This window comes from Schistocerca cancellata, chromosome 1 (genome assembly GCF_023864275.1).
Source record: "Schistocerca cancellata isolate TAMUIC-IGC-003103 chromosome 1, iqSchCanc2.1, whole genome shotgun sequence".
NCBI classification, from domain to species: Eukaryota; Metazoa; Arthropoda; class Insecta; order Orthoptera; family Acrididae; genus Schistocerca; species Schistocerca cancellata.
The window spans coordinates 1121490472-1121518208 of NC_064626.1; the positions used below are offsets into that span (position 1 = coordinate 1121490472).

At 45.4% G+C, this 27737-nt stretch overlaps 1 protein-coding gene across 10 annotated transcripts in view; it reads left to right on the top strand.

Moving 5' to 3' along the window:
* Nucleotides 1-5572: 5572 nt before the first annotated feature.
* Nucleotides 5573-27737, top strand: part of LOC126092365 (rap guanine nucleotide exchange factor 2) — a 318859-nt gene continuing 296694 nt past the window's right edge. For all 10 annotated transcript variants that reach the window (XM_049907913.1, XM_049907922.1, XM_049907949.1 and 7 more), the window contains exon 1: nucleotides 5573-5645. In XM_049907913.1, the coding sequence (XP_049763870.1) occupies nucleotides 5637-5645 (9 nt within the window). In that variant the 5' untranslated portion in view covers nucleotides 5573-5636. The remainder of the gene's footprint in view (nucleotides 5646-27737) is intronic.

Below are 27737 nucleotides of genomic sequence, written 5' to 3' on the forward strand. Positions count from 1 at the left end.
GTAACATCTCAAAAAATGAATGGTACAATAAACATTGGTCTCTGCCACACACTTCAATCCTCCCACAGCATAAATGTGGTTCTGGATGGTAGTTGCCGTAGGAAACCTGCCAGATGGTGACGTCCCAGTGCCTGATTTGTGTCCCGCCGCGTTGGCCGTGAACGTGTTGGAGCCGGCTCTTTAGGAAGCGCTGAGCCACAGCCCGGCAGGCGGAGTCCTCGGCTGGTGGCAGCTAATCGGATCTGCAGGCGCGCCCGGCTCTGACTAGCTGGCTGCTGGCTGCTGGCCGTCAGATAACGCGACAACAGAACGGAACAGAAGAGGCCTGCGCGCCTAAAGGCGAGCTGCCCGGGGCCCACCAGGCGTCTACACAGCGGGCCCAGGACGACACTCGCTACAACTACCCCTCCGTTCGAGTTTGCTGTGTTGCGCTACTATTCCCCCACAGTTCCTTTATTCCCTGATCAGAATCATCATAAACGGTGAAGACAAACACAGTATATCATTTCAAGATCTATAGATTAATTAAGGTTTTTTGCAACTGACATGAAAGTCTTACACTACTGGCCATTAAAATTGCTACACCAAGAAGAAATGCAGATGATAAACGGGTATTCATTGGACAAATATATTATGCTAGAACTGACATCTGATTGCATTTTCACGCAATTTGGGTGCATAGATACTGAGAAATCAGTACGCAGAACAACCAACTCTGGCCGTAATAGCGGCCTTGATACGCCTGGGTATTGAGTCAAACAGATCTTGGATGGCGTGTACAGGTACAGCTGCCCATGCAGCTTCAACACGATACCACAGTTTATCAAGAGTAGTGACTGGCGTATTGTGACGAGCCAGTTGCTCGGCCACCACTGACCAGACGTTTTCAATTGGTGAGAGATCTGGAGAATGTGCTGGCCAGGGTAGCAGTCGAACATTTTCTGTATCCAGAACAGCCCATACACGACCTGCAACATGCGTTCGTGCATTATCATACTGAAATGCAGGGTTTCGCAGGGATCGAATGAAGGGTAGAGCCACGGGTCGTAACACATCTGAAATGTAATGTCCACTGTTCAAAGTGCGTCAATGCGAACAAGAGGTGACCGAGACGTGTAATCAGTGGCACCCTATACCATCACGCCGGGTGATACGCCAGTATGGCGATGACGAATACACGCTTCCAATGTGCGTTCATCGCGATATCGCCAAACACGGATGTGACCATCATGATACTGTAAACAGAACCTGGATTCATCGGAAAAAATGACGTTTTGCCATTCGTGCACCCAGGTTCTTCGTTGAGTACACCATCGCAGGCGCTCCTGTCTGTGATGCAGCGTCAAGGGTAACCGCAGCCATGGTCTCCGAGCTAATAGTCCATGCTGCTACAAACGTCGTCGAACTGTTCGTGCGGATGGTTGTTGTCTTGCAAACGTCCCCGTCTGTTGACTCGGGGATCGAGACGTGGCTGTACGATCCGTTACAGCCATGCGGATAAGATGCCTGTCATCTCGACTGCTAGTGATACGAGGCCGTTGGGATCCAGCACGGCGTTCCGTATTACCCTCCTGAACCCACCGATTCCATATTCTGCTAACAGTCATTGGATCTCGACCAACGCGATCAGCAATAGTCATTGGATTTCGACCAACGCGAGCAGCAATGTCGCGATACGATAAACCGCAATCGCGATAGGCTACGATCCGACCTTTATCAAAGTCGGAAACGTGACGGTACGCAATTCTCCTCCTTACACGAGGCATCACAACAACGTTTCACCAGGCAACGCCGGTCAACTGCTGTTTGTGTATGAGAAATCGGTTGGAAACTTTCCTCATGTCAGCACGTTGTAGGTGTCGCCACCGGCGCCAACCTTATGTGAATGCTCTGATAAGCTAATCACAGCATCTTCTTCCTGTTGGTTAAATTTCGAGTCTGTAGCACGTCATCCTCGTGGTGTAGGAATTTTAATTGGCAGTAGTGTATTAAGGCCAGGCGCGTTTCGCCTATTCTACAGTATCTTCAGTGGTCGCTGTACCAATATGGTCTTTTTCTTACAGTTTTGCTATCTAGGATCTGTATTGTTACAGTGACCACTGGAGATGCTGTCGAATAAATCGAAACGCGTCCGGTCTTAATATGATTTTCATTACAATTTCAAAAGACGGTACTTAACCCATACAACCTTTATACCTGCAGCTGTGAAAAGGAGGCCGAAAAACAGAGAAGACAACATTTATGCTTCATTTCCTTTAAATGTGCAAAGGTACATACGCCTACTCTACGAGCCTCTTCCATTTCTTTCTGTCCAGCACGCTGGTTGTCAGTTCTCAGCTGACGTGAATCCTAGTTGTGTCATGCTGCGTGTTATTTCGCCGCCTACTTCTGCGTCTTCTTTTTCTCTCTCTCTCTCTCTCTCTCTCGTTACGAAAAATTATCCTTGAGAACTGAGTTGTAAGTAGGCTGTTCTCGAACAATTGTGCTATGTGATCAGCCTTTCTCTTCCTTTCGTTCTTTAGCATTTGGACAGTGTTATCATGTTTGTAAAACTCATGTAGTCCCAAATTTTGTTTTCTTCTCTCCTATTCCATATTCTTTTAATGCTAGAGCGGTCGCGCCGTTTTTCGTAACACGACCGGGAGCGTGGCGTACTTTATAACCATGTTAAGAATAGCTGTCTTTACGTTACCAAGGTAAACAGTTGTGAGAAAAATCACAATTTAATCTTAGTTTAATTAAACATCGATCAAGTGAACTAAAGCACTGTTTAATTAAGCAGTGAGCGAATAAACTTCCATTATATCACTCTCTTGCCACCTACAGGTGTTACCCCACGATAATGACATGCTCGGAGCATTAAACGGCGCAGTTGCATCAGATCCGAGCCCACCGCCAGTTCGACTATTATAATAATAATAATGACGTGTAACGAGGGCCTCCCGTCGGGTAGACCGTTCGCCGGGTACAAGTCTTTCGATTTGACGCTACTTCGGCGACTTGCGCGTCGATGGGGATGAAATGATGATGATTAGGACAACTCAACACCCAGTCCCTGAGCGGAAAAAATCTCCGACCCAGCCGGGAATCGAACCCGGGCCCTTAGGATTGACAGCTGTCGCGCTGTCCACTCAGAAAAACAATGGTTCAAATGGCTCTGAGCACTATGGGACTTAAAATCTGTGGTCATCAGGCCCCTAGAACTTAGAACTCCTTAAACCTAACTAACCTAAGGACATCACACACATCCATGCCCGAGGCAGGATTCGAACCAGCGACCGTAGCAGTCGCGCGGTTCCGGACTGCGCGCCTAGAACCGCTAGACCACCGCGGCCGGCACTGTCTCCTCAGCCACCGGGGGGGCGGCGGGCGGCGGCGGCGGCGGCGGCGACTATTATTTACCTCGTAGACAACTGCCTCACTGTGGGACTGTGCTACTAGCTCGTAATCTGAGTAATTTTCTCGCACGGATCGTAAATTACTTCTCACCTAGCACGCTCTTCATTTTATATTACCGCTTCTCACTTGGACGTATGACAACATATTGCATCACTGTGTTAGTTGAAGCTATAACGAACGAATGGGAATGGGATCGCAATTATGAAACAACAATGGAACAGTGCAAACCAATTTCGTGGTTGGCGTACTTTTCACATAGACGCGCCCGCTCTAGGGTTAACCGATTGCTGTTGTCTTCAGTTGGAAGACAGGTTTGATACAGCTCTCTACTAAATTGTCATAACTTAACACCAACTCAAGTTGTATTACAGTAGAGCGTCGATTATCGGAACGTCGGTCAACCGAACGACCGCTTAACCGAACTGTGTACTCGCTCGCACCTGTTACTCTCCCACCCTACCGTCCATCATCCCCCTCACTCCCAAACCAAGTTTCTCACAGTAGCCGCCGCACTGGGCCACCGCTGGCGGAACATTGCTTCTAATGGGGCCTTCACAAGGCGCTGCTGACCGGCCAAGCCGCCAGTCGCCGTATTTCAACAATCAGCACACTTCTGTCGGCTCGGCACTGGCAGTAGGAGTAGCGGCAGTGTCAAAGCTGTTCACAGCAACAGCTGCGCCAGCTTAGAGTTGAGGCGTGCCGCTCCGCGCAGTTTGAAGGATTGCACGCCCCCAAGAATAGCTTCTCACGGTGCAAACAGTCACTTTCTGTTATATATTACGACCACTTGTGTGGAACTTGACGATACAAAATGCTTAAACGTAAACGTGTTGTCCTTTCTATGAGGGACAAGTACGAGATTATTAAAAGGTTAGAAGAAGGTGAATCTGCAACCACTTTATCCAATGCGTACAAGGTGGAGAAGTCGACAATTACGGATATAAAAAAAACAAGAGACGAGCATAGCCGATTTTATAACTATGCTTGATTCTACTGATGGATCAACATGCCGTAAAACTATGAAGCTCGCAACTAACACAGATCTAAATTTACTGTACAGTACTTCTTTTTGGCAAATAAACATGTACAGTTAGATTATCCGAACAAACCAGTTTTCCGAACACTAATGTCCCCAAATTACTTCGGATAGTCGACGCTCTACTGTACTTGTTTTAAATACTCTTCCAGTTGCGTTGCATTGCGGCAGGCTATTAGTTGGTTAGTTAATTAGGTTGGTTGGTTGGTTGGTTGCGTCTTCCATTGATCAATCGCACGGTACGATAGCCGTTATGATGTGGAACGTGTCGAGTGCACACGAAATGCACATATCAAACAAGATTTTTTAAATATACTATATTTATAGATTTATTTATTCCTATTCAAGAATTCATCTATGGGATGAAAGGAGTTGTCAAGGAGATATGATTTCAATTTATTTTTGAAGCTATTACTGCCGTCTGTCAGACATTTTATTTCATTTGGTAATAAGTCGAAAATTTTTATTGCAGCATATTTTACCCCTTTCTGTGCCAAAGATAGATTGAGTAAAGGATAGTCTCTTTTTTCTGGTATTATAATCATGAATGTAACCGTTGTTTTTAAACTGGCCCGTGTTGTTGAGAACAAATTTCATCAGTGAGGAAAAGTACTGTGAGGCTGTTGTAAGAATTCCCAATCTTTTAAAAAGGTGCGTACAAGATGTGCTCCTATGAACCCCGCACATTATTCTAACCACTTTCTTTTTTGAGCAATGAATACTTTTTGTCGAAATGTTGAGTTAGCCCAAAACATTATTCCGTATGACATCAGAGAGTGAAAGTATGCAAAGTATCTTACTAATTTCTATATCCTCAAAATTGGCAATTATTCTGATTGCAAACGTAGCTGATGCTAGTCGCTTTAGAAGGCACAAAATATGAATTTTCCAATTAAGATTCTCATATATATGTACACCTAAAGACATAGTATGCTCTACCCTGTATACTGCCTTTTGTTGATGTTATATTTATTGAAGGAAGTGTACTTTTTGGAGCAGAAAATTGGATGTATTGTGTTTTTTTAAAGTTTAGAGCCAGCTCATTTGTTATCTGTACCAAAGTATTTGGGAATTCATGCAGGTAAGGTGGTATAAACGTAGAGCTAACCTTTCGTATTTTGTTTACTGTTGCAGCTTCGGCAAACGGACGGGTGGCAGCGCTCGTCGACCGAACGAGTGCTTCGTGCTGGAGCCGTCCGAGATGATTGTGGTGAGTACTGAGTACCTGGCCAGCCTGTCACAACTGTTAGCACTCACTGAGGTGACAAAAGTCGTGCCATAGCGGTATGCACATATACAGATGATGGTAGTATCTCGCACGCAAGGTATAAAAGGGCAGTGCATCGATGGAGCTTTTATTTGTACTCAGGCGATAGATCTGAAAACGTTTCCGACGTGATTGTGGCCGCACGACGGAATTAATGAACTTTGAATGCGGGATGGTAGTAGGAGCTAGACGCGTGGAACATTCCATTTCGAAAATAGTTAAGGAATTCAATATTCCACAATCCACAGTGTTGCGAGAGTGCCGCGAATACATTTCAGGGAGTACAGTCTGTTAAGTAAGAGCGTGGTCGGCACTACAACCAGATGGTAAAAGATATATATAGCCTTACCCGCCGTCCTTCATGCAGTGTCCGTAACGAATTAGTTTAGTTTGAATTGGTGACCGAGATACACAAGAAGGGACACGAGTGTAGCTTACGCGTCGGGTTTTGAGGCTGCTATTCACTGTAGGCACCCCAAAGATCAGAAAAAAGAGTCATGCCGCGGCGTCTAATATACGGCGAAATGGTTGTAACAATGGAAAATTGTACTGAAATGCAGGAGGATCTGCAACGAATTGACGCATGCTGCAGGGAATGGCAATTGAATCTCAATGTAGACAAGTGTAATTTGCTGCGAATACATAGAAAGAAAGATCCTTTATCATTTAGCTACAATATAGCAGGTCAGCAACTGGAAGCAGTTAATTCCGTGAATTATCTGGGAGTAGGCATTAGGAGTGATTTAAAATGGAATGATCATGTAAAGTTGATCGTCGGTAAAGCGGATGCCAGACTGAGATTCATTGGAAGAATCCTGAGGAAATGCAATCCGAAAACAAAGAAAGTGGGTTACAGTACACTTATTCGCCCACTGCTTGAATATTGCTCACCAGTGTGGGATCCGTACCGGATAGGGTTGATAGAAGAGAGAGAGAGAGAGAGAGAGAGAGAGAGAGAGAGAAGGTCCAACGGCGAGCAGCGCGCTTCGTTACAGGATCATTTAGTAATCGCGAAAGCGTTACGGGGATGAGAGATGAATTCCAGTGGAAGACTCTTATGGAGAGAAGCTCAGTAGCTCGGTACCGGCTTTTATGAAGTTTCGAGAACATACCTTCACCGAGGACTCAAGCAGTATATTGCTCCCTCCTACGTATATCTCGCGAAGAGATCATGAGGATAAAATCAGAGAGATAAGAGCCCAAACAGACGCATACCGACAATCTTTCTTTCCACGAACAATACAAGACTGGAATAGAAGGGAGAACCGATACAGGTACTCAAAGTACCCTCCGCCACACACCGTCAGGTGGCTTGCGGAGTATAGATGTAGATTTAGAAATCGAAGTTATTTGTACAAAAGCGAATAACACACTATAAATTGCTTAAAAACGTGGATGAATTTGACAATGTGCTGCACTCACGTTTCTTCTTGTGTATCTCAATCAAGAATTCAAAGTAAACTGTGCTTTATGGACTTTTATGAAGGACAAAGATTCCGTCAATTTGGCTGAGAAAGAATTAAAGCAGTATCTTACAGCATTTGTGTGTAATGCCCACCACGCTCTTTCTTAACAGACTGTACCTCTCACCACAGACAACGCAGTGGCCAACCGCCTTCACATTAAAACCAAGCGCAGCAGTGTTGGCGTAGAGTTGTCATTGCTAGCAGACTGCAGCACTGCGTGAAATAACCGCAGAAATCGATGTGGGACATAGGACGAACATATTTGTTAGGACATTGCGGCCATAATTAGCGTTAATGGGTTCCAATGGTTCAAAGCACTATTGCACTTAACATCTGAGGTAATCAGTCCGCTAGACTTAGAACTACTTAAACCTAACTAACCTAAGGACATCACACACATCCATGCCCGAGGCAGGATTCGAACCTGCGACCGTAGCAGCCGCGTGGTTCTGGGTTGAAGCGCTTAGAACCGCTCGGCCACTGCGGCCGGCAGCGCTAATGGGCTGTGGCAGCAGAAGACCGACGCGAGTACCTTTGGTAACAGCGCGACACCGCCTGCAGCGCCTCTCTTGGGCTCGTGACCATATCGATTGGGCCCTAGACGACTGGAAAACCGTGGCCTGGTGAGAAGCGCTGATCGTAGAGTCAGAGTGTGTGTATACCGCAGAGACAGGCTGGACAGTGTAGGGGGAGGCGTGTTTATAGCGGTTAGAAGTGCAATAGTATCGAAGGAAATTGACGGAGATCCGAAATGTGAAATGGTTTGGGCGAAGGTCACGGTTAAAGCAGGCTAAGACATGGTAATTGGATGTCTCTATAGGCCCCCTGGCTCAGCAGCTGTTGTGGCTGAGCACCTGAAGGATAATTTGGAAAATATTTCGAGTAGATTTCCCCACCATGTTATAGTTCTGGGTGGAGATTTTAATTTGCTGGATATAGACTGGGAGACTCAAACGTTCATAACGGGTGGCAGGGACAAAGAATCCAGTGAAATTATTTTTAAGTGCTTTATCTGAAAATTACCTTGAGCAGTTAAACAGAGAGCCGACTCGTGGCGATAACATATTAGACCTTCTGGTGAGAAACAGACCCGAACTATTTGAAAAAGTTAACGCAGAACAGGGAATCAGCGATCATAAAGCGGTTACGGCATCGATGATTTCAGCCGTAAATAGGAATATTAAAAAGGGTAGGAAGATTTGTCTCTTTAGAAAAAGTTACAAAAAGCAGATTTCAGAGTACCTGTTGGCTCAACACAAAAGTTTTGTCTCAAGTACAGATAGTGTTGAGGATCAGTGGACAAAGTTCAAAACCATCGTACAGTATGCGTTACATGAGTATGTGCCAAGCAAGATAGTAAGAGATGGAAAAGAGCCACCGTGGTACAACAACCGAGTTAGAAAACTGCTGCGGAAGCAAAGGGAACTTCACAGCAAACATAAACATAGCCAAAGCCTTGCAGACAAACAAAAATTACGCGAAGCGAAATGTAGTGTGAGGAGGGCCATGCGAGAGGCGTTCAATGAATTCGAAAGTAAAGTTCTATGTACTGACTTGGCAGAAAATCCTAAGAAATTTTGGTCTTATGTCAAAGCGGTTGGTGGATCAAAACAAAATGTCCAGACACTCTGTGACCAAAATGGTACTGAAACAGAGAATGACAGACTAAAGGCCGAAATACTAAATGTCTTTTTCCAAAGTTGTTTCACAGAGGAAGACTGCACTGTAGTTCCTTCTCTAGATTGTCGCACAGATGACAAAATGGTAGATGTCGAAATAGACGACAGAGGGATAGAGAAACAATTAAAATCGCTCAAAAGAGGAAAGGCCTCTGGACCTGATGGGATATCAGTTCGATTTTACACAGAGTACGCGAAAGAACTTGCCCGCCCCCCCCCCCCCCCCCCTCCCTTCTTGCAGCGGTGTACCGTAGGTCTCTAGAAGAGCGTAGCGTTCCAAAGGATTGGAAAAGGACACAGGTCATCCCCGTTTTCAAGAAGGGACGTCGAACAGATGTGCAGAACTATAGACCTATATCTCTAACGTCAATCAGTTGTAGAATTTTGGGACACGTATTGTGTTAGCGTATAATGACTTTACTGGAGACTAGAAATCTACTCTGTAGGAATCAGCATGGTTTTCGAAAAAGACGGTCATGTGAAACCCAGCTCGCGCTATTCGTCCACGAGACTCAGAGGGCCATAGACACGGGTTCACAGGTAGATGCCGTGTTTCTTGACTTCCGCAAGGTGTTCGATACAGTTCCCCACAGTCGTTTAATGAACAAAGTAAGTGCATATTGACTATCAGACCAATTATGTGATTGGATTGATGAGTTCCTAGATAACAGAACGCAGCATGTCATTCTCAATGGAGAGAAGTCTTCCGAAGTAAGAATGATTTCAGGTGTGCCGCAGGGGAGTGTCATAGGACCGTTGCGATTCACAATATACATAAATGACCTGGTGGATGACATCGGAAGTTCACTGAGGCTTTTTGCAGATGATGCTGTGGTGTATCGAAAGGTTGTAACAATGGAAAATTGTACTGAAATGCAGGAGGATCTGCAGCGAATTGACGCATGGTGCAGGGAATGGGAATTGAATCTCAATGTAGACAAGTGTAATGTGCTGCGAATACACAGAAAGATAGATCCTTTATCATTTAGCTACAAAATAGCATATCAGCAACTGGAAGCAGTTAATACCATAAATTATCTGGGAAGTACGCTTTAGGAGTGATTTAAAATGGAATGATCATATAATGTTGATCGTCGGTAAACCAGATGCCAGACTGAGATTCATTGGAAGAATCTTAAGGAAATGCAATCCGAAAACAAAGGAAGTGGGTTACAGTACGCTTGTTCGCCCACTGCTTGAATACTGCTCAGCAGTTTGGGATCCGTACCAGATAGGGTTGATCGAAGAGAGAGAGAAGATCCAACGGCGAGCAGCGCGCTTCGTTACAGAATCATTTAGTAATCGCGAAAGCGTTACAGGGATGATAGATGAATTCCAGTCGAAGACTATTATAGAGAGAAGCTCAGTAGCTCGGTACGGGCTTTTGTCAAAGTTTCGAGAACATACCTTCACCGAGGAGTCAAGCAGTATATTGCTCCCTCCTACGTATATCTCGCGAAGAGACCATGAGGATAAAGTCAGAGAGATTAGAGCCCACACAGAGGTATACCGACAATCCTTCTTTCCACGAACAATACGAGACTGGAATAGAAGGGAGAATCGATAGAGGTACTCAAGGTACCCTCCGCCACACACCGTCAGGTGGCTTGTGGAGTATGGATGTAGATGTAGATGTAGATGTAGATGTAGATGAAGACCATGTAGTCATTGACCCAAGTCGTCAATAAGGGACTGTGCAATCTGGTGGTGATTCCATAATGGTGTGGGCTGTATTTACATGGAATGGATATAGTCCTGTTGATGTTCAGCTACTTGGAGACCATTTGCAGCAGTTCACGGTCGCCATGTTCCCAAACAACGATGGAATTTATGTGGATGAGAATGAGCCATGTCACCAGGCCACAGTTGTTCATGATTGGTTTGAAGAACATTCTGGACAATTCGAGCGAATGGTTTGGCCAGCCAGATCGCCCGACATGGATCCCGACGAACTTTTCTGGGACATAATCGAGAGATCAGTTCGTGCACAAAATCCTGCACAGGCAACACCTTCGTAGTAATGGACGGCTGTAGAGGCAGCGTGGCTCAGTATTTCTGCAGGGGACTTCCAACGACTAGTTAAGTCCATGTCACGTCGAGTTGTCGCACTACGCCAGGCAAAAGGACATCCGATGCGATATTAAGAGGTATCTCATGTCTTGTCACCCCAGTGTATTACAGCCGTAGCATGTTATGTTAACCGGGGACCTAGAAACGACGGAGAGGCTCCGTCCCTACCGCAGCCTCAGTGGTCCGCAACCCCACGACGACTACCGCAGTCCACTTCACCCCTCCGACGCCCCACACCGAACCATTCTTTCAGGGTTATTGTGCCGTTCGGCCCCCCAGGGAACGTCTCTCATCAGACGAGTGTAACCCCTATGTTTGCGTGGTAGAGTAATGGTGGTGTACATGTACGTGGAGAACTTGTTTGCGCAGCAATCGCCGACATAGTGTAGCTGAGGCGGAATAAGGGGATCCAGCCCGCATTCGCAGAGGCAGATGGAAAATCGCCTTAAAACCATCCACAGACTGGCCGGTTCACCGGACCTCGACACAAATCCGCCGGGCGGATTCGTGCCGGGGACCGGCGCTCCTTCCCGCACGGCCAACCGAGCGGGCACAGCCGTAGCATACTGAAGGTGCGGCGGCACAGACCCTCCGGACAAATAGAACGTGCTGATCCCAAAACACACGCGACACATGATGCTAAATACACACACACACACACACACACATATATATATATATATATATATATATATATATATATATATATATATATATATGGTGTTTCAAAAATGACCGGTATATTTGAAACGGCAATAAAAACTATGCTTGGGACAACAGTACATTTTCAGGCGGACAAACTTTCGAAATTACAGTAGTTACAATTTTCAACAACAGATGGCGCTGCAAGTGATGTGAAAGATATAGAAAACAACGCAGTCTGTGGGTGCGCCATTCTGTACGTCGTCTTTCTGCTGTAAGCGTGTGCTGTTCACAACGTGCAAATGTGCTGCAGACAACATGGTTTATTCCTTAGAACAGAGGATTTTTCTGGTGTTGGAATTCCACCGCCTAGAACACAGTGTTGTTGCAACAAGACGAAGTTTTCAGCGGAGGTTTAATGTAACCAAAGGACCGAAAAGCGATACAATAAAGGATCTGTTTGAAAAATTTCAACGGACTGGGAACGTGACGGATGAACGTGCTGGAAAGGTAGGGCGACCGCGTACGGCAACCACAGAGGGCAACGCGCAGCTAGTGCAGCAGGTGATCCAACAGCGGCCTCGGGTTTCCGTTCGCCGTGTTGCAGCTGCGGTCCAAATGACGCCAACGTCCACGTATCGTCTCATGCGCCAGAGTTTACACCTCTATCCATACAAAATTCAAACGCGGCAACCCCTCAGCGCCGCTACCATTGCTGCGCGAGAGACATTCGCTAACGATATAGTGCACAGGATTGATGACGGCGATATGCATGTGGGCAGCATTTGGTTTACTGACGAAGCTTATGTTTACCTGGACGGCTTCGTCAATAAACAGAACTGGCGCATATGGGGAACCGAAAAGCCCCATGTTGCAGTCCCATCGTCCCTGCATCCTCAAAAAGTACTGGTCTGGGCCGCCATTTCTTCCAAAGGAATCATTGGCCCATTTTTCAGATCCGAAACGATTACTGCATCACGCTATCTGGACATTCTTCGTGAATTAGTGGCGGTACAAACTGCCTTAGACGACACTGCGAACTCCTCGTGGTTTATGCAAGATGGTGCCCGGCCACATCGCACGGCCGACGTCTTTAATTTCCTGAATGAATATTTCGATGATCGTGTGATTGCTTTGGGCTATCCGAAACATACAGGAGGCGGCGTGGATTGGCCTCCCTATTCGCCAGACATGAACCCCTGTGACTTCTTTCTGTGGGGACACTTGAAAGATCAGTTGTACCGCTAGAATCCAGAAACAATTGAACAGCTGAAGCAGTACATCTCTTCTGCATGTGAAGCCATTCCGCCACACACGTTGTCAAAGGTTTCGGGTAATTTCATTCAGAGACTACGCCATATTATTGCTACGCATGGTGGATATGTGGAAAATACCGTACTATAGAGTTTCCCAGACTGCAGCGCCATCTGTTGTTGAAAATTGTAACTACTGTAATTTCGAAAATTTGTCTGGCAGAAAATGTACTGTTGTCCCAAGCATATTGCAACAAACGGTGTATTTCTATCGCTGTTCGTTTAGTTAGTTTTTATTGCCGGTTCAAATATACCGGTCATTTTTGAAACACCCTGTATATATATATATATATATATATATATATATATATATATATATATATATATACCTGCAAGGACACTGCCTGTGGTAGTCGTATGTGCAACAGTGAGAGATAGGAATTTTCGGATAGATAATCCTTTTGGTTTCAGGAGATAACTGAACAGCTGAAACTGAATGTAATTTACTTTAAAGTAATGTCTAAAGACTTGCAGAAGCGCAAATCTGTGATGAAACAATATCGTGTAACAGACAGTTAAGACCAGCAGATTCACAAGAATCATAAATGAGATTTTATTTTGGCAAAAGGCTAAACATTTGTCTGAAACGATATACACTTGACGAACAAAAAGAGTGAACCCCCAAAAGGACAGGAGTAAACAAAATGAATCCACAGTCTGAGAGAGTAATTGATGTTATTTAAGTGATTAAAAATCGTGTCAAATGTGCAAAGAAGTTGGCAGTATGAGCCTACTTGCCAGTATGACGTATCAACATCTCTGACCTCGATGCGTGCACCCAGTTGAGAGGACCGCCAGAAAGCCATTGTATCTTCTCCAGAGACAAGATGACCCACATCCGTCGTGACTGGTCCTTGATATCGTGGATACTGGCACTAGATACAGTCGCCATCCGAACTGTTCCCACACGCATTCTATAGGGGCAGATCTGGGACTCCTGCTGCCCACAGATGTAGTTGAACATCACACAAACACTTCGTAGAGGCAACACTGCCTTGTGTGAACGCGCATTTCCTGCTGAAAAGTAGCACCACGAGTTCCATCAGAAGTAACACAGGATGTTTGTGGAGAACTGTTGTACTGTCAGATTTCCCTCAATCACTACCAACTGTGCTCTGAAGTCATATCTGATGTTTGTCCACAACCTGATGCCCCGACTAACGCAGGTGTACCTCTCCACAACGTTGGAAGAAGGAACCTTTCCCCATGTCGCGGCCATACTCGCAATTGATAGCGATCCCAATTTGTGCAGAACCCATGATTCCACGCTGAACGCTTTCGAAGCCATTGGTCATCAGTCCATGCTTCCCAGTGATGGCACCGCTCCAAACGCTGCCGTTTGTGCTGTGGTGTAAATGGCAGCTTGTGCATTGGACGGTAATTCCATAGTCTGGCTACTCCTGGTCTCTGACCAATGGTGCGGGACGAAACAGAATGTTGAACCAAGTCCATTACTTGTTCTCGAGGGGGGAATGGGGTGGACGCAGATGTGAAGAGCTGACGATATGCTTCGTGCACAATATGGGGCTGTCATCCTTCCTGGTGATGGTCAAACTTGATCGATAGGAACCTTGACGACCAGTATTTCTGCTCTCAAGTTCCTATGCAGTCAAACAGTGAATCACTGTCACGCTCCACAAATGTGGATATTGCATGATTCAGTCAGTTGGCTAAATGGGGACCGCGTTTCAAACTATTCCAGGTGTTCATAACGCCGTCTCACATAAGTACGTGGCAGCTATGTGTCCTCCACAGTGATCGCTCAGCGTCTGAAGCTGTTCACGCCCCTTGTACAGCTTTCCACGCCTGGTATCAGCACTAAACACGAACAACGCTCATTCATTGCGGTGGCCGTTCTAACTGTAACAAAGAATTGTGATCCTGATCATTATACATACCTGACAATGGGTGTACGTGTACGATGTTACATTGCCATCCAACCATGTCTTGTGGGTGCTTCATTGTTTATCTGTGTGTGAGTGTGTGTGTATGTGTGTGTGTGCTTTAATGCATGCAGTCCTGACACTCATATCTTCCAATTTAGAAGTTAGTTTTCATCACTGAAGTGTAAATGTGGAGTTTCAGTGATGTGACTGGAACACTGGAGACCAGCTCGTTGCAAAGGTGTGGATAATGTAATCACTGCGCTTTGGATGTTGTACTACTGCAGCGCCGTTCCGTCAGAAACAATGTAGCATGTGCGCATGTTGCTCTTGTCAAGCGTACATAACATTCCATTCCGTTGTGTTGGCAACATTGTTATTTGTTAATTGTACCTGCAGTTGTTAAATCCTAATACGCATTTCGCTTAATTCGGTGCAGGGTATTTTGTGTGAATATGATTGGAAAAGTAATAGGTCACCATAGAACTGTTTTACATGTACTTCGCTGTCATTTATGTAGCCAGAACACACTCTTAACTTCGAGCTTTGTACTGAAAAATAGCTTTCTATCGTCTCCTTCGACGGCTGGTGAGGCCGAGCGGTTCTAGGCGCTACAGTGTGGAAGTGCGCGACCGCTACGGTCGCAGGTTACAACCCTGCCTCGGGCATGCATGTGTGTGATGTACTTAGGTTGGTTAGGTTTAAGTAGTTCTAAGTTCTAGGGGACTGATGACCTCAGATGTTAAGTCCCATAGTGCTCAGAGCCATTTGAACCATCTTCTCCTTCCCGACTATACCACAGGTTACCCAAAAGTAGAACTGATAACACGTCCTCGCCTTATTAATTGACGTAAATCCTCCTGAAGAACTTATTTGTCCCTCGAAACGCTCGGTGGAAAGTATAATTAATGGCCCTGGTTACAGGTATTTGTATTTCTCAGTTGAAAATAATGGTTCAGTTGGCTCTAAGCACTATGGAACTTAACATCTGACTACTTATACCCAACTAACTTAAGCGCATCAAACACATCCATACCAGAGGCAGGAAGCGCCTAGAACCGCACGGCCACAGCGGCCGGCAATTCGAACATAGGACCGTCTCGCTAACACTGATTGGAAATGCCCTTCGGCATGCTTTGTACATTGGCCCAACTCGTATTACGTAGAACTGTCCAAAGATTTATCTGATTCCTACTACTGTAAGGTCTCTCCTGAGTTAGACTCCTTTAGTGCATTTCTCTTACCACCGTGCAAGGTGGTACACTAGTAAGACACTGGACTCATTTACGACACTTTCAGATTTAGTTATTTCGTAATTTGTAAATATAGATTTAGGGAAAATCCCTGGATGGTTGATATGAAAACACACAGCCCATTTCCTTCACTGTTCTGAGCTTGTTATACACGTGTAATGACATAGTAACCGTGGCACGTTAAACCATAAGCGTCCTTCGGTTTCTCTTTCCTACAAAAAAAATCTGACTTGTTTTGTGATCGACACGCCTTTCTCCGACTAAATAGAGCTGAAACCACGTCTAAAGCATCATACGCCTTGAAGTGTTCGTTCAGACAGGATCTCTTCCGTCATCTCCCGTTCTTGTAGTGAGTCAAGGCAGCCCATTTTCAGAGCTACATTTGCCTGTAGCTTGTAAACACAGAAGGTAGGGATGGGAGCACTCACCAGTAATGGCCCCATGTAAGAGCCTGCGGAACCCACGCTCTGCATACTTCGGACTTAACTCTGGTGGGCGACGCAGCGCAGCTTGAGGTGTGTGTCAGCAGCCAGTGTACGACACCACTGGGCTTTTTCGAGAGGCTGCAGGGATTGCCGTTGCAGGGAATGTGACATCGCCGTATCCATCCCCAACCATTTCATCCCCTCAACAGCTCTCGCACCACATGAACACTGCATATCTGCACCATTGCTATTGTGATTAAAGAAGCCCTTAAAAGTTTCAGGTTAAATAGCAGATGCAATTTTCTGCGTAGGTTTGTTCAGTATTATTACACACCACACTCCCTCATTTTCAGGTAGCAGTTTTCTTTGGACTTGCTATTGATTATACTTTTTGACCGAAAGGATGCTAACAGCTGCTCAAATTACTTGTTCCACAGTGACAATTTTACGACGTTTTTAATATGTCGCTTTCTTGTCTGTCTGTACGTCTGTTCGGTACAAATCATGCAACTGATTTTAAACTGACGTCTTGTGAACTGGTGACCTGAACATTAAAACATAGCTCAGAACTGAATAACAAAGCATATTAACTCATTTACTTGCTAGTCTGTTCGGTAGTCGGGGAGGGGGCGGGATCTAAAAAAGTTGGAGACACTTGAATCTCGGCTGCTCTGCAGTACCGTACTATAGGGAGCGGAGGAACATGGCTGAGCTGAGAGCCGGCAGCTGTGGCCGAGCGGTTCTAGGCTCTTCGTGTGAATCATACACTACTGGCAATTAAAATTGCTACACCACGAAGATGACGTGCTACAGACGCGAAATTTAACCGACAGGAAGAAGATGCTGTGATATGCAAAATGATTAGCTTTTCAGAGCATTTACACAACGTTGGCGCCGGTGACGACACCTACAACTTGCTGACATGAGGAAAGTTTCCAACCGATTTCTCAGACACAAGCAGCAGTTCACCGGCGTTGCCTGGTGAAACGTTGTTGTGATGCCTCGTGTAAGGAGGAGAAATGCGTACCATCAAGTTTCCGACTTTGATAAAGTTCAGATTGTAGCCTAACGCGATTGCGGTTTATCGTATCGCGACATTGCTGCTCGTGTTGGTCGAGATCCAAAGACTGTTAGTAGAATATGGAATCGGTGGGTTCAGGAGGGTGATGAATCCCAACGGCCTCGTATCACTATCAGTCGAGATGACAGGCATCTTATCCGCATGGCTGTAACGGATCGCGCAGCCATGTCTCGATCCCTGAGTCAACAAATGGGGACGTTTGCAAGAAAACAAACATCTGCACGAACAGTTCGACGACGTTTGCAGCAGCATGAACTATCAGCTCGGACCATGGCTGTGGTTACCCTTGATGCTGCATCACAGACAGGAGCGCCTGATATGGTGTACTCAACGACGAACCTGGGTGCACGAGTGGCAAAACGTCATTTTTTTGGATGAATCCAGCTTCTGTTTACAGCATCATGATGGTCGCATCCGTGTTTGGCGACATCGCGGTGAACGCACTTCGGAAGCGTGTATTCGTCATCGCCATACTGGCGTATCACCCGGCGTGATAGTATGGGGTGCCGTTGGTTGCACGTCTCGGTCACCTCTTGTTCGCATTGACGGCACTTTGAACAGTGGACGTTACATTTCAGATGTGTTACGACCCGTGGCTCTACCCTTCATTCGATCCCTGCAAAACCCTACATTTCAGCAGGATAATGCACGATCGCATGTTGCAGGTCCTGTACGGGCCTTTTTGGATAGGGAAAATGTTCGACTGCTGCTCTGGCCAGCGCATTCTCCAGATCTCTGACCAACTGAAAACGTCTAGTCAATGGTGGCCGAGCAACTGGCTCGTCACAATACGCCAGTCACTACTCTTGATGAACTGTGGTATCGTGTTGAAGCTGCATGGGCAGCTGTACCTGTACACGCCATCCAAGCTCTGTTTGACTCAATGCCCAGGCGTATCAAAGTCGTTATTACGGCCAGAGGTGGTTGTTCTGGGTACTGATTTCTCAGGATCTATGCACCCAAATTGCGTGAAAATGTAATAACATGTCAGTTCTAGTATAATATATTTGTCCAATGAATACCCGTTTATCATCTGCATTTCCTCTTGGTGTAGCAATTTTAATGGCCAGTAGTGTACATTGATGAACGCAAGAGAAAAATGACACAACGCAACTGCAGGTGTTTGCTTTTACAACCACGAAGGCGGCATAAAGCTATAAACATTTTTATGTTTTATTAGCAAACCGGGTGTTAATTTATTATATCACAGGCACACGAAATTTCTGTCGGTCTTCCGCTCCTTCTAGGAGTGAACAAATTAGTCCCAGGCCGTACTTATGTATGTAAAACATTATCATCTGCCCTTTGTACGCCCTAAGAGTTCGCATGTGAAGTTAAAAAGACTGTTATCCACCTGCTGTGCAGAGTATGTCTGAAATAAGCACCTTTCTTTAAACTGAAAACTGCTGGGTTCTTCAGACACCAGACTTCAGTGGGAAGAAGAAGAGATGGAGGTGAAGAATGATGGGAAGGGGAGTGAAAATTTCAAGCTTCAGAGGTAATGAACGGTGTGTGGTAGGGTGATACTGCCACTCCCCCTGATCTCGGTTTCACGTTTTAACACTTTTCACTATACGCGGACTTTCATCTCCAACATCGACTTCCAAATACAAGCCGGATCTACTCTCAACAGCGATGTCGACACGTTGTAAAATTGTCTTTAAACACTGGCCGACCGCGTGGATGCGAACTGACCAGCAGTGTTCGCCTACAGCGAGACAAAACTGCTCCATAAAATGTACGTGGGCCCAGAAGGCGGAGTTAATGGCCTCTAGTGTGTCGATGTTATTGCTGTTCATTTAGTGGATTCCTTACGCACCTCTGTCATTGCATTTATGATGCAATACGTAACACAGTTTCCATCCATTAATGACCGTAGTTTGACATTTATGGACACTCTCATAAGGGCACTGGCTGCTGTATCAGCAAGCTCGTCTCCTCTAAAACATATAGTGCAACGAAACATCCAAATTATGTTAATTCCGTCCACAATATAGGTTGCCCTCAAGCGTGAGATTCTGTGATTTCACTTGCCGTGAAAAACGACATCGCTAGTCGAACTAATGATCATGTTATTGATAACTGAAGAAAACTTCACAAGACAAGATCGCCAAAAAAGCATTTTATTTGATGACTGGTTTCGACAGAGCTATGCTATCATCATCGCATCTTATGTTTTTGAATTTTTTCAATATATCGTCCATCAGTGTTCAAATCCAGTGGATTCGTGATTTCCTGTGAGGAAGGTCGCAGTTCGTAGTAATAGACGGCAAATCATCGAGTAAAACTGAAGTGATATCAGGTGTTCCCCAGGGAAGCGTCCTGGGACCTCTGCTGTTCCTGATCTATATAAATGACCTGGGTGACAATCTGAGCAGTTCTCTTAGGTTTTTCGCAGATGCTGTAATTTACCGTCTAGTAAGGTCATCCGAAGACCAGTATCAGTTGCAAAGCGATATAGAAAAGATTGCTGTATGGTGCGGCAGGTGGCAGTTGACGCTAAATAACGAAAAGTGTGAGGTGATCCACAAGAGTTCCAAAAGAAATCCGTTGGAATTCGATTACTCGATAAATAGTACAATTCGTAAGGCTGTCAGTTCAACTAAGTACCTGGGTGTTAAAATTACGAACAACTTCATTTGGAAAGACCACATAGATAATATTGTGGGGAAGGCGAGCCAAAGGTTGCGTTTCATTGGCAGGACACTTAGAACATGCAACAAGTCCACCAAAGAGACAGCTTACACTACACTCGTTCATCCTCTGTTAGAATAGTGCTGCGCGGTGTGGAATCCTTACCAGGTGGGATTGATGGAGGACATCGAAAGGGTGCAAAAAAGGGCAGCTCGTTTTGTATTATCACGTAATAGGGGAGAGAGTGTGGCAGATATGATACGCGAGTTGGGACGGAAGTGATTAAAGCAAAGACGTTTTTCGTCGCGGCGAGATCTATTTACGAAATTTCGGTCACCAACTTTCTCTTCCGAATGCGAAAATATTTTGTTGAGCCCAGCCTACATAGGTAGGAATGATCATCAAAATAAAAAAAAGAGAAATCAGAGCTCGAACAGAAGGGTTTAGGTGTTCGTTTTTCCCGCGTGCTGTTCGGGAGTGGAATGGTTGGGAGATAGTATGATTATGGTTCGATGAACCCTCTGCCAAGCACTTAAATGTGAATTGCAGAGGAATCGTGTAGATGTAGATGCGCTTAGACTGCATACGTGCATCCCAGTACCACGAAGATCGCTACACGTAGGCATGTCAAATGTGAAAGTAATGTGTATGCACATCAACATAACTGTACTGCGTTAATTGCAGGTGGGAATATACAGCACCAGCTGGCAGCTGGCAAAAGTGGCGTAAACCCAACGACCTCCATGTACATCCACCAGGTGGTAGTGTTGATTGAATTATTATATTGCAACAGAGTTCTATTTATGTGTGTGCATATTACATTTACGTTTGACATGCCTATGCTTGGTGATCTCCGTGGTGGTGGTGTGCAAGTATGCAGTTTGAAGTGACTTGTAACGTGCATAATAAGCTGTAAAAATTCAAAAGCATAAGATGCGATGATGATAGCACAGCTCTGTCGAAACTGGTCATCAAATAAAATGCTTTTGTAGCGATCTTGGCTTGTGAAGTTTTCTTCAGTTAGGCCTACCATAGATTGCAGATCGCGACCAGCATGGCCATGTTAGGAATGTACAATGACCAGGGAATTGTTATTCAGGACACTAACATCATGGAAGGGTGTTGCAGCATCGTGCTGCAATCGGATCCACGCACAAGCAACAGACACAATGAAACTTCCTGTCAGATCAAAACTGTGTACCGGGCCGAGATTCGAACTCGGAACCATTGCCTTTCGCGGGCAAGTGCTCTACTAACTGAGCTACCCAAGCACGACTCACGACCCGTCCCCACAATTTTACTTCCGCCAGTACCTCGTCTTCAGCAACTACGGTCGCACATCTCGGATGAACGCCATGTAGCATAGGTTCAATAAGATTATCTTGAACATCTTTAGCCCACATGCAGAGCCGTACCAAGGGGATCATATCTCTCTGGGGCAGAACGGCCAAAGCTGAGCAACCCTCTCCTCCCCCCCCCCCCCCCTTTTCGCGAGTTACACTTTTTGTAAAATTACCTTCGCGCAATTTTTTTCTACACAAATTTCCAAATTTACATAATTTTGTAAGTAGATTTAATAAAAATGTTGTATTATTGAATAATACTGCTTAAACCAAGTATATTGATTAAAGATATTGCACTCAAAAAATTAAATGTGTCATTGCAGTAAATAAATTACAAATTCTATAAACTTTCGTTTCTTTAAAGTAAAGCAGATTCGAAATCTTACTGTTTGTGGCAGGTTCTGTATGATGGACACTCCATAAGTTATTTGGCGTCCTCAATAGGCAGAAGTCGACAAAAATTGGAAGCCTTGGTCAGATACACCGTGACTTAGCACTCGAATGCCAGCCTTTGAAATCCTACAGTATCGTAGCTGTGTAGATGGCAGTTGTGTGTATAGAGCGCACTGTTGCCACGTATATCGTGTCAGCACCATAAAGAAATGAATGCTACGAAACATGTGTCTGTAGCTACCTGGAAGAAATGACAGTGTGACAGAGGCGTACATTTACAGTCACAGGTGTAAAGATTTTTGTCGTAGGCAGAAGATACGAACACGAGGTAGAGCAGAGCTCTACTATTAACTTGCTAAGGGTCCCAGACTGAAGTATTCAAGCATCCGTCGAACGAGTGTTTTGTAAGGTACTTCTTTTCGTGAATGAATTACATTTCCTTACGGTTCTACTAATGATTCTCAGCGTGGCATCTGCTTTTCCAACTACGTTTCTTATTTTTTTCACTAAAACGACAGTACTGCTCTGCATAAAACCTATCCTAAGAACATGGCATCACCGTGGCGACTTTTGTGTACGCCGCATTGAATCTCAGGGACAAACAGACCGATTCGGGTTTCGCAAGGTTCCATATTGATTTCTGTAGATGATTTTCGTTGTCCAGAAGTGTTATAGTACGTGAGGATGCAACATGTTCAATAATTATACGACAGACTGACGTCAGCGATATATGCCTTAAAATTATGTACGTCTGTCCGACGACCATTTCATCCAAGAAGTGTTACGCACTGAGCACAACTTAACGTTGTTAAGAACTGTGTCGCTTACATACATAGCATGTTACTCGTTGTTGTGTAACTGAGCGAGGTGACGCAGTCCAAGCTTGTTCTCTGTCTCTAATGACCTCGTCGTGGACGGTACATTAAATTCTAACCCACCATCCCTGCTTCCTTCCTTCCTTCCTTCATGGTCACGTTGCTGCAGATGGAGACGACGAATGTCGGTCTCGCGCACGGCGCAGTGAGTGGAGCGGCGAGCGATAGGCCCAGGATTTAGTGTTGGCGTGCGGCGCGTCTGTGACCCGCCGACCCCCGGGCTGTGTGTGTGTGTGTGTGTGTGTGTGTGTGGGCGGCGCGCTGTGGGCCGCGGCGAGGCCCACGCCGCCTCACGCCCAGCGCGTCCGGGATCCGCTCACCACAGCACGCCAGCTGGACGAGTTAAACGGCCGGGTACCGGGCACAGCACGCGCTGTGAAGCGTGGGAGCATGCGAGCGCAGCGACCAAAACTGGTGTTACCTAGAGGCTTTAGGAAGTAAGTCACACGTGTCGTCCCGTGATAAGATACACTACTGGCCATTAAAATTGTTGCACCAAGAAGAAATGCAGATAATAAACGGCTATTCATTGGACAATTATATTATACTAGAACTGACATGTGATTACATTTTCACGCAATTTGGGTGCATAGATCCTGAGAAATCAGTATCCAGAACAACCACATCTGGCCATAATAACGGCCTTGAAACGCCTGGGCATTGAGTCAAACAGAGCTTGGATGGCGTGTGCAGCTTCAACACGATACCACAGTTCATCAAGAGTAGTGACTGACGTATTGTGACGAGCCAGTTGCTCGGCCACCGTTGACCCGACGTTTTCAATTGGTGAGAGATCTGGAGAATGTGCTGGCCAGGGCAGCAGTCCAACATTTTCTGTATCCATAAAGGCCCGTACAGGACCTGCAACATGATGTCGTGCATTATCCTGCTGAAATGTAGGGTTTCGCAGGGATCGAATGAAGGGTAGAGCCACGGGTCGTAACACATCTTAAATGTAACGTCCACTGTTCAAAGTGCCGTCAATGCGAACAAGAGGTGACCGAGACGTGTAATCAGTGGCACCCCATAGCATCACGCCGGGTGATAAGACAGTGTGGCGATGACGAATACACTCTTCCAATGTGCGTTCACCGCGATGTCGCCAAACACGGATGCGACCATCATGATGCTGTAAACAGAACCTGGATTCATCCGAAAAAATGACGTTTTGCCATTCGTGCACCCAGGTCGTTGAGTACACCATCGCAGGCGCTCCTGTCTGTGATGCAGCGTCAAGGGTAACCGCAGCCATGGTCTCAGAGCTGATAGTCCATGCTGCTGGAAACGTCCCCGTCTGTTGACTCAGATATCGAGACGTGGCTGCACGATCCGTTGGAGCCATGCGGATAACATGCCTGTCATCTCGACTGCTAGTGACACGAGGCCGTTGGGATCCATCACGGCGTTCCGTATTACCCTCCTGAACCCACCGATTCCATATTCTGCTAACAGTCATTGGATCTCGACCAACGCGAGCAGCAATATCACGATACGATAAGCCGTAATCGCGATAGACTACTATCCGACCTTTAACAAAGTCGGAAACGTGATGGTACGCATTTCTCCTCCTTACACGATGCATCACAACAACGTTTCACTGCTGTTTGTGTATGAGAAATCGGTTGGCAACTTTCCTCATGTCAGCACGGTGTAGGTGTCGCCACTGACGCCAACCTTGTGTGAATGCCCTGAAAAGCTAATTATTTGCATATCACAGCATCATCTTCCTGTCGGTTAAATTTCGCGTCTGTAGCACGTCATCTTCGTGGTGTAGCAATTTTAATGGCCAGTAGTGTAAGAACGCAGCGAGAGTGGTTCATTGTCAGACGAAAATTAATGTTCCCCGTTTCCTGGTTACCCAGCTCTGCTGCAGACTTGATAACAGGTGCATCACACAATGAGAGTGAAATGGCGCAGCAACTGGAAATGTACTCCATAGTCGATTTACGCGGGGCGGTACGATTCTTGTGCGTAAAACGTCTAAATTGCACACAAAATTCACAGTGAAACTGTGACCTTTCGTGGACCAAATGCAGTGTCGCGTTCAACAGTAATGAAATGGTACCAACAATTTGAACAAGACCTCAGAGTCGTGGGCGTTGCCGTTCGGAAGTTCCAGAGCTTGTACCATCTTATTTCCATCTTTTTAGCTTGCTCAAAGAACATCTGCGGGGTGGGGAGGTAGAGGGAGATAATTTAGAAGGATGAGGATGTTCACACAGCGGTTCTCGAATGACTTCGTGGCGAAGGAGCGGATGTCTATCGCCGACGTTCTGAACATTTGGTTGAACGTTCCAGCTGTAGTATACACAGACTTGGCGACTGACTAAACGAAACGAAACGAAACGAAACTCTGTCAGAACAGGCCTCGGAAGGCCCAACGGTCCTGACCGACCGCCGTGTCTTATTCAGCCCACAGGCGTAACTGGATGCGGATAAAGAGAGGCATGTGGTCAGCACGCCGCTCTTCCGCTCGTTATGAGTTTTCGTAATCGGAGCCGCCACTTCTCAATCAAGTAGCTTTTCAGTTTGCCTCATAAATGTTGAGTGCATTCCATTTGCCAACAGCGCCCGGTAACCTGAACGGTCACCCATTCAAGTGCTAGCCCAGCCCGACAGTGCTTAACTTCCATGATCTGACGGGAACCAGGGTTACCACTGCGGCAAGGTGACATGTACAGGTATCAGCTGCCCCTACTGCTGTCGTTTTATGCAGCCCACTATGTTATAGCTGGTTTGCGTAAATTACGCCAGAGATTTTCATATTCTCTCTCTCTCGTTGCGCGCAAACTATTCCACAGAAAAAAAAGAACAGGGCCTTTTTGTAAGAAATTTAATGTAATTTTTTGATACTTTTTCGCTGAAGGCCACGGTTTGAGAGTAATTCAGGAAAAAGTACGGAAGTGACCTTCAAACGCACCCCGCACTTCCACACTCATTCCTCACCGGTCAGGATTTCTAGTATGTTGTTCGTGGTACTCCCTCCTACCACTGTGCAAAAATTTCCGACGACAGGAACTATACCAGATATTCGACCTTTTTTGTCCTCTATTGATTGGGCTGTTACGCCAACAGTGTTGTCGGCTACTTCGTTAACATTATCAGTTTAAACGTGCCTGTGAGAGTAATGAACGAGAAACGACTTTTGTAAACACCACGTTAAAACTTATTACGTTGACAATTGCATCCAAGCTTCACTCTTACAAACACAGTTGCTTCGTAGTCAGAAGGCCTGATGAATGCAACGGTGAATTCTGTGTTTTTATACTGTTGAAGTTCACAAAATTGGTGGATAAAATTTACACAGACGTCAGTTTTACAATTTGTAAATTCTCGATCAAGCCGGTGGCGTAATGATGCCAGTCAATGAGAGCTAAAAAAGGTCGAATCTAGAAAATAATTCGTGCAGTTGCGAATTTCTGTACAGCGGTAGAAAGGAGTGCCCTTAACAACATTCTAGAAATATTGACCGGTTAGGTCTGTGAGTTGAGGTGCGTCAAAAGGTAACTTTTGTATGTTTTTAGTGAATAACTCGAAAACGACGACGTCTAGAGAAAACGTATCCCATTACATTGAACTTACTGCAAATAAGGTCCTGCTGATTTTTTTTTTTCTGGGAACTAACAGTTTGCGCATAGCGAGCGAAGGAAAATGAAAATCTCGAACGTGGTTTTTGAAGCCCAGATATAACATTGCGGATTGCATAAAACGACAGCGGTAGGGGCAGCTGACTCACTCTGCATATGTGTAACTTTGACTGTAGAGCGACATTCAATAAACGTTACTTGACCTGCCGTAATAATTTAAAAGTTACTTTCTGAAGCCCTCTCGTATTTCGTGTTACATTGGCCGCGGATACACGTCTCCAAGAAGTACAAAGCTATTACCACTCTTTACGTCTTTCACTAATGGTACTTTCCACTACATACCTAAGTCGATAAGCTAGCAGGAGCGTAGAGGTCAGTTGTAGATCCAGCTCATTATAGGGTCGCGGCTATTTTTACTCATGTACCAATCTGGGCGATAATTGCTGACAGCGGGTTATCAAATAGAAGGGCCTCACCAGTTCAAGTGTCTACCTGACAGTCAAAGAAAATCCTTGACCGAAACTGGAGGATTACAAGTACTATAGGACAGCGTGCTCCATTCCACACAAAAGGCAAAATGTTGTGTATGTATACTGTGTGTGTACGTTGTATATTTGCGTATGTGCTACTGTATAGAGTGATATGTTGATAAATGTATTACACAGAGAGAGAGGAAACAGGCTAAGATGAAACGCGAGACATGACCCTGCGAAGAGAATTTGCGAGGGCACTTAAAACCAAAAATGAAACCAGTCGCCTGGGGTAGACGACAAATTATCGTAATTATTGAAATTCTTAGTAGAGCTTACTGTGACAGATTACTTCCACCTGGTATTGAAGACACCGGCGAGATGCCATCAGACCACAAAAAGAATGTAATACGTACAGTTCCAGAGAGACCAGGTGCTGACGGATGTGAATATTACTCAACTATTAATTTAAAGAGTCATGATTGCGAAAATTATTTACAGAAGAATGGAAAGGGTGCTAGAAGCCGACATTGGGGACGATCGGTTTGGGCTTCGCACAGATGTAGCTACACGAGGGCAACATTGGCTCTGCGACTTAGAAGGTAGACAATACAGGGTGTTTCAAATGAATTACGGGTTGTAAGGCTTTGTAGCACATATTACATCCACTTTACAATTATAAATAATACACCAATTGAAAGAGAGACAGTTTTTCTTACAATTATTCAGTGTGAACACCGATCACACACAGAGTCGATAGGTGAGTTGTTCCGAAACCTTGATCAATGCGGCAGGAGTAACTATTGCTATAACAGTATTTCTAAAGTCGGATTGATCAGCTGGTATCGGAGGCACATAGACATGATCGCGTCAGATCGTGTGTGATCGTGAAGGTCAAGCATAAAATGCTGTGTCAACCAG